This window comes from Cloeon dipterum, chromosome 2 (assembly GCF_949628265.1).
Source record: "Cloeon dipterum chromosome 2, ieCloDipt1.1, whole genome shotgun sequence".
Lineage (NCBI taxonomy): Eukaryota > Metazoa > Arthropoda > Insecta > Ephemeroptera > Baetidae > Cloeon > Cloeon dipterum.
This window is the reverse complement of record NC_088787.1, coordinates 8,200,535-8,208,323: the sequence shown is the minus strand read 5'-3', so window position 1 is coordinate 8,208,323 and position 7,789 is coordinate 8,200,535. Positions and strand designations below refer to the sequence as shown.

The 7,789-nt window shown below is 36.8% G+C and overlaps 1 protein-coding gene across 1 annotated transcript; it reads right to left on the bottom strand.

Moving 5' to 3' along the window:
- Positions 1 to 2,354: 2,354 nt before the first annotated feature.
- On the bottom strand, positions 2,355 to 7,683 carry LOC135937062 (thioredoxin domain-containing protein 16-like). The gene is made up of 14 exons (XM_065480142.1): positions 7,500 to 7,683; positions 7,020 to 7,179; positions 6,887 to 6,964; positions 6,385 to 6,506; positions 6,082 to 6,320; positions 5,176 to 5,415; positions 4,991 to 5,120; positions 4,824 to 4,940; positions 4,553 to 4,769; positions 4,291 to 4,488; positions 4,082 to 4,229; positions 3,866 to 4,014; positions 2,790 to 2,968; positions 2,355 to 2,728 (listed from the first exon to the last, which is right to left on the bottom strand). Exons 1-14 carry the CDS (start codon positions 7,657 to 7,659, stop codon positions 2,580 to 2,582), a joined length of 2,286 nt encoding a protein of 761 aa, XP_065336214.1. The 5' UTR covers positions 7,660 to 7,683; the 3' UTR covers positions 2,355 to 2,579.
- Positions 7,684 to 7,789: the final 106 nt, after the last annotated feature.

Below are 7,789 nucleotides of genomic sequence, written 5' to 3'. Positions count from 1 at the left end.
ATCACCGCCAAAGCACGTCGGTTACCGGTTTGAGGGAAATTTTGCATTGCGCTTGAACCGGTTTGCGGTTCTTTGGGAGAATCGGTGGCTTGTTTTGTGTTTATCACATGGACGACTGCAGCGCTCTGCGGATGAATTTGGATTTAAATCAGGGCCGGACTGCCCCTTACAAGTCAGGTACGGACTGGATGGGTGTAAGACGTGGAAAATGTGTACATTTTACTGGTTGTTGTTTATTTGTTTTATTTTTTATAATGGTGAGCAGTTTTTAGATTATTTCTTCTAAATGATCACAGAGTTTAATCGAATATTTGTGCGAAAACGATAAAAACATTCCTTATCCCGCGAATTCCTATTAAGATAAATTATTTAAGCCTTTTTTGTGTCGAGACATGTGAAAAATATCCTATTTAAACGTGTACGGTAAGAAAATCTACTATGAGGGAAGCTTAAAAAATACGTTAAAATTGACAAATTGTAGATTTAAAAGTTTTGCACGCATATATGCGTCTAAAAAAATCATTAATTAATTAAAATAAAAGATAATTTGTTAAATAGAAATTTATAATTTTTTTTCTTTTAGGGTTTGGAGATTTATGGAGTATAGTAAGGTGACCCAATTGATGCGCAATAACTATATTTATGAATCTATATCTATTTCTACAGATTTTTTTTAGAAAATACTAAGAATCCAACGTTTTAATTTTTGGTGAAACCCTTGAACCCGTGTGGCCTTTCCTGATGGGGACAAAGTGCAGGTGGAAAATTTTCGATTCGTCAAATTTTAGATATTTTACGGGATTTTAAGAAAATGATCTAATATAGATTGAAAACCACAGTTTTTGCTCAATTTAGATGAAATTTGGTTTGTAGTAGACACTGTTCAATTCGACTTTAAAACATTTTCCTTTTAGCTAAACCCCCATTAAAATTTTTGAACCTTTTTTAAGTCCGCATAATTCAAAAACTCCGTTTAAACAGTAAGAATATCCCCTTGACTCGTTTAAAACTTCTCGATTTTGCAATATTATTGGTCAAAAACTATTATTTTGAATCCTTAGAGTTTTCTTGTAAGTTTTCAAAAATCTAGCAAGTTTATTGCCGTTTATATGACGACAGAGCTTTTTAATGCCAATTGCTTAGAAGCAATAAAAATTATCAGTGCGTTAATATAATAGCTGACTGATTCGTAATATCCTTGATAAAAAGGCATTCTCGTCACACGAAGCCCTTATATGTTATTAATTCTTTTGATAAAACAACAGCTGCCGCCAAATATTGAATTTTTGAGTTATCAAGAGGATATAAATAAAATAATCACTACTAGAAAAAAGCACAGAAAATCAGTTATTTAAATAATTCAACGTAGTATGGTAAGTAAAAATGATATCACGCACATACACGGAAGAGTGAGGCAGTGACGGCGCGAGGCCCGCAGATCAAGGTCGAGCTAATAAGAAGCAAGCAAGAGTGGCTAAACAGCCTGTTTAAGAGAAGAGTGACGCGCGTTTGCGATGGTCCACCAGACTTGTAATCGATTCTAGAAACTTTTTGGGTGGTGCCTTAAATAGCTAGCTTTTTAATTGCAGCGAGCAGTGGAGAACACGCTAGAATTAATAGCGGTCAATTTTAAATTCCCATATTTGCAGATTATTCTTTTTTTCTCTCAATCAAAAAGCAGTCAATTATTTTTAATTAAATTTATGATAATGCAAAGTCAACAATCACCTTAAGTAACAAGGTCAATATTAATTTATATTCACTTTGAATCTGCGCGCTTTGCTTAAAGTTGAAAAGTGTGTAGCAAGCGAAACGCAAATTACACGTTTGCCCGAGCAAGCTGCCGTTTTAATAATTATATGCAAATCGTTTAACACAGAGGGCGACGACAAGAGTCGCGACAGCACGATTGACGCAGCTGACTCTTGAAACAATGGCAGAACGTGTGCATGTTGGAAATGGAGTTTGATGACTGCTTGAACACGTTTGCGTGTTAATTGCTTGAGCGTACGAGACAGAAGGGTAAATTAAGGGACTTTTTTGTCTTACAAAAGTGTGATTTCTAAAAATTGTTTTTGCCTTTTAAAAAGTTCAACGTTTTGTCTTTTGCTAATTTTTCTATTTTTTTTAATCAATCAAACAATTGTTTTTAAATTTGTAAAATAATATTTCTTGCACAAATTTTAAGGTTTAAAAGAGTTTGACTAAAATTATATATTTAATTCACTCTTTTAATTTTCAAATAAACCTCTGTCTTGTAAAATTTGTTCATTAAAAGAATTCCTTCGATTATTTCTGTATTTTTTACAATAAAATAAAAATATGAATTTTTGAATTAAATCAAAAACGAAATATGCATTGTTACCAATTTAATGCAGAAAAATACATTGATATTTTGCAGACACAATATATATCTCAGATCCAAAAATAAGAGGTATAATTCTTTGAGACGGTGTACAGTAACGGCTATATTGCGCCGGGCAACAACGCAATAAAAGGCAGACCCGTTGAGTGTGCGAAAGGCGAACTTTTTATTGCATTCGGCGCATCGATCGAGCCTGCCCTGCCGCGCGCGTAATTCACTTTTTCACCCGCCGCTCCAGGTCTGGCTCGGCGGCGGAGACAACAAAAAGACCCTCGTTGTCGGTTATAGCGTCTGCCTCCGCCAGGTCCGAGAAATCAATCGGCGCGTCCTCTTCTGGCCTCCAAATCTTCGCTGGCAACTCGACTGAAATGGATTCAGACAAAAAAATCAGCGTTGAAGAGGAAAATAAATTAGGAAACCGCACCAGTTGGTTCAATGCCTTCTTGACGAACTTCCTGGATCCAGCGCCAAATTTCTGTCTCGTTTCCCGAGTTTCCGGTGAAAAGATAGCTCTGGCCTTTTTCCAAATTCAGGGCCACCAGCCCTGTGTCCTGGCCTCCGGGCAAATGCACCCTGCGCACCCTTTCGTACCAGCTGGCATTCCTCGAGAAACGACAAATTAACAGTTTTACAACATTTGTCAAATAAATATTTATTTTTTTAATTATTGGAAATAGCCTCCAACAAAATAAATAAAAAATAAAATTCAAAAATATTAAATCAACAAAACGGAGCACAGTTAACATCATTTGCATACTACTTTTCCATGGTTGGAAATCATGAAAACTTTTTCAGCTAATTATTTTTATCCATTTGAATTTTTAAACTTTGATGGCTACAAAATTAAAGTGGAATGATATACTGGGCAACAATTGAAAAGTATTTAAATTGTTGGATGCCATACACAATTGATCGATTAACAATTTGTTCAACAATTTGCAATAATAAAAAAGGACCTTTTCCTACAGTAAAAATTCAGATTTTGCCAATTTTCTCCAAAATGTACAGTGCTTGAACATATTTTCTTGGCATATTTTTATTCCTCTCGTCGAGATATGTCCAACGGTGTATGCCACTTACTGGGGAAACTCTTGGTTTTGAAATTAAATCGGATTTCAAGTAAGGAGACAGCCATTGCCATTTGAAAAGCACGGAAACTTTCCAGCCAATTTTCTCGAAAAATTACAGTGCTTCTTAGCTCAATTTAGGCTTTAACTGAATCCTAAGGGACGAGTTTATGCATTGGCAACAAGCATTTTCCATGCTTTTGCAGTATCATTCCTCTTTAATTGAAACCAAATTCTTAAAGAGTTTTTTACAAACCTTTTCAAGAATGGGAATTTAGAGTAATTAAATTATTTCAAAAAATGAAATTTTCTTGCTGTTTTCCCCTTTTTCTGTCTGGAAAACCCACAGATAGAAAAAACCAGACGGACACAAAGTTGCAAAACACGCTCAACAAGCTGAAAAAAAAACTCCATTGAAGAGAGAGATATTTACTTTTTGATGTAGGAGAATGCGAGCCACTGTGGGAGCAGGGCGGACGCGCGCCGAGCACTCTCAATGATTGGCTCTGCGATCGGCAGTCCCAAAACGATCGCCAGCAACTTTGTGCGTAGCCGAGGGAAATTCTCCGAGCTGAGTTCCGGCTGCAGCAAAAGCAGGACATGGCGAGATAACTTTTCCTCGCCTTTTTTGCGCTGCTAAATATGTTACCAAAATTGGGTGTCTCCTTTCCCGAACGAAACGCTCCAGGTCCGCTCCGTGCAAGAGAAATTCTCCCGGGTATTTCACCAGGGGCTCAAAGGGATCGTCCAGTTTGTAGATTCCGAAACACGGGGACAGACAGCCAAGTTTTTCTTCCCTTTGAAAGACAATTAAAATTATGAGATGGTTCTGACTGAGCAGACAAAAAGATAAATTACATGTATTTTGCTGCGTCTTTTCGAAGGGTGACTAATTGTAAGTTAATTTTCAAATTTAGATCTGTTAAATTTCTTTTTGGTATGGTTCCGAGTCTGTCAATTATCAGTCCTAGCGATGTGGTGTATATATACATCGGTTTGTCAATTTCCTCTGACAAATCCTCGACTTTCTCAAACTGTTTTATCTCCTTACTCGCGCTGGTGGAAATGAAAGTTACTATAGATATTTTTTTTAAATAAACAGGTTCTTAATAATTATTACGTGTAAAGTAAGCTCATGATTTTTTTCCAGGTTAAAGCATGAGTGCGAAAGGTGCGCTCTTCTGTTGTGAACTCCAAAGTTGGATAAATGTCTATTTGATCGCAGTCGTCTCCATCATTCAAGCAGTCTATTCTTGAAATCATCCTAACAGGAAGTATTTCCTGTTTTGCTTCGATTTTTTCAAATATTTTCAGCATGCTGTGAGATAATTCATCCCCTAAAAATTATTTTTTTGGTAATTTTGAAATAATTAAAGGATTTTAAAACTTACAAGTTACGTAGTATAATTTGAGATCAACCATTTTCATCTCGTCTGCTCTGCAAACCGAATTTAATGTAAAATCCGTATTCTCTTCATTTGAATTGATTTTCGTCTCTCCAGTTAGTGCTAAATTTAGAAGTAAATTATATTGTTAAACTATTAAATTAAAATCTTACAATTTCTCGTGATAAATCTGCTATTAACCACATCTGACTGGCTCATTTGCTGCTCTGCTTCCGTCATGATTTGCTCTTTAACGAACTTCTTCACGTCTTCCAACCCGTTTTGAACTATCCCTTCCTCAACCTGAATAAAAACAATTCAGATCAAATTTAATTATAATTAATATTTTGAAACTCACGCCAAGGCATGATCCATTTCTGTGCGGGACGAAAATGACGGACGGCGGCGCCAAGTCGATCTTAGAACTGATGTTCGCAAACTCTTCAGCGCTGTAAATTGAAACGAAGACGGACCCTCTGAAGGTGGTGGCCAGGCCATCGGCTACACGCATCACTCTGCCTTTACTGTCGCTGTCGTAGATCATCAGTAATTGCGGATAATTTATGTAATCTTCTTTATTCATGTCCTTCCCTCTTATCTGAAATTGATAAATACAATTAAAAACCTCGATTGGTTAGAGTTATGAGCAAAATTCAATTTAATCTTTTGGCCCCATTAATTATTATTATTTGATTTGCTTTCAATTTACAAAAAGATGTATGAATTTTTTACAAAAGGTTTTTTTAAAAAAAAATAAACTCTGCATAGACAAATCTAACAAGAAGTGAATATTTCATATTTGATGTTTTTGGTAATTTAGAAAAAGTTAGAAATTTTTAATACTACATCTTCCCATCATTTTTTATGTTTATGTAGTGGTTGTGTTTTTATGACCACACTTCCGAGCGGTACCAGCCGCAACATTGAACAATTATATTAAAGGATTTTATTTTAAAATGATTTTCTACGCAATAAAAATCCATATTGCTCAACACATGATAATTAATTACACTACGAAAGCCCTCAGTCACTGCAGTCAGGAAATTTATATTTTACTAATAAATAAAAAACGCCAGGAAAATTTATGTAATTTCTTTATAACTAAATAATAAGAATTAAAAGTGCATCCTAAAATAAAAATGTAAAAACTTTTGAGAAATACATTCAACAATTTACTCTTAAAAAATATTGTAAATAATTTAAAAATAAATTAATAAATATTAATTTGTGTTGAAAACATTTTAATACATAATATGTCATTTACCCAAATGGGAAGATCGAGGGCAGCAACGAAAGTGTCAAGCTGGTGTTGAGTGTAGGCTTGGAGGAAAGCACTGGCGCGGCAGTGGTGGTGTCTGCACTGCAGCTGCCACATGTGGACGTGCTGCTGCCTGGCCTCGTTTGTCTTGTGCTTCAGCGGGCTGGCCAGGGCGGAAGTGGTGAGCGCGAACAGCTTGCCGCTGCTGTGCAGCCTCCACGCCAGGCTCAGGAAGAGTCGGTGCTCTGCGAAAGAGATTAATAATTAATCTCGCGTGACGGCCTGGCTGCCCGCAAAACACACACCAACCTTTTGTGCCCAGCGTGTTGTGGTAGGACAGAATCACGTCGCACTTGCCCCGGCATTTCTCGTACAAATTGCTCAGTTCCGTGACGCTCTGGATGATCGGAACCTTGTTGATCAGCTCCAGGCTGATATTTTGGGTTTGGATTTAAGGAAAAAATAGTTTTTTAGCAGTTTTAAATTACTTAAGTTCTATTTTTCATAATCAGGAGCGTCTAGGAAAAAATAAGCTACAAAATTTTCTCTCATTTTTGAAACAAAAATTGAAAAATTCCATTTTCTGAAATTTTAGTTACGTTAAGAGACCCAAATTATATTTAAAGCAACCATTTCATCTTTCCCAATGATGTAATGATTTTTTGTACTCTAAAATATTTAACCCAACAAGAATAAAATAATATATAAAATTAGCCGTAAAATATTTTTGTGGCATTAAGAGCACTCTTTACCTCAAAATAAAAATGCGTTTTTAAATGGGAAGGATAATACCAGAATTAACTATTCTTACTGAAGAGCGCTTGCGATGATGGCGTTTTCGTCTGCGAGGGTGTCTACCGGCAAGACCAACTTTTCCTTTATCGCACCCCTTGGGAGACAAAAAGATCATAAGAAACTGAGTTTCGTGGTGCAGCAAATCTTACTTGAAACCGTACAGATATAATTCGGCGTTTTTCCTGGCGCAGAGCTCAAAGGTTGGATTTTCGTCGCACGAGAGCTCGGCAAGCTCAATTCCATAGTCTTGCAAAGATTTTGCTGCTAGAGCATAGTGCTCGTTGAAGTCGGAGAGCTTCTCGAAAGTGGCTGAGGAAAAAAAACAAATAAATGTATTTTGAGAATTTAGTTTAAGTCAATTCTGCACCAAATTTATTGTTTGAATGTGTTAAGCATGCCTTTTTATTGATTTTGAAAAATTAAATAACTGATTATTTAATTTTAAATTTTGAAAATGGTCATACATCTCTTCATTATTTGTTTCTAATTATGTATATCGCTTTTGTTTGCAATTCAGCCGTCTCAAAAAACATTGTGCAGAGAAAAATAAAAATTCCCTTTGTAAAATTAATAATTAGTAACGTCAAACGCACGCTTTCATCAGTCAACGCGTGATCATCGTTCCCTACCTCCAGAAGTGAGTCGCAAAAATCTTGCTTGCCTGCTGAAAACGAACGGCCTGAAGTGGCTGTCGTCGATATTGAGCACCGCAGCGTGGCCGATGGCGGCCGCGAACCGCAACGAGAGCAGCAGCAGCAGAGCAACAGTTGAGGCAACTCGCACCACCATGGCTGGCGCCGATCGATGCTCTGCTCTCTCTCTCTCAGCTGCTGGACCATGTGCGGAGACAAAAGCGTCACTCGAGTGCGCGCGCCGGAAGCGCCTGACGCTCCAAGAGTAGGCTTCCCGCTCCGCAGGC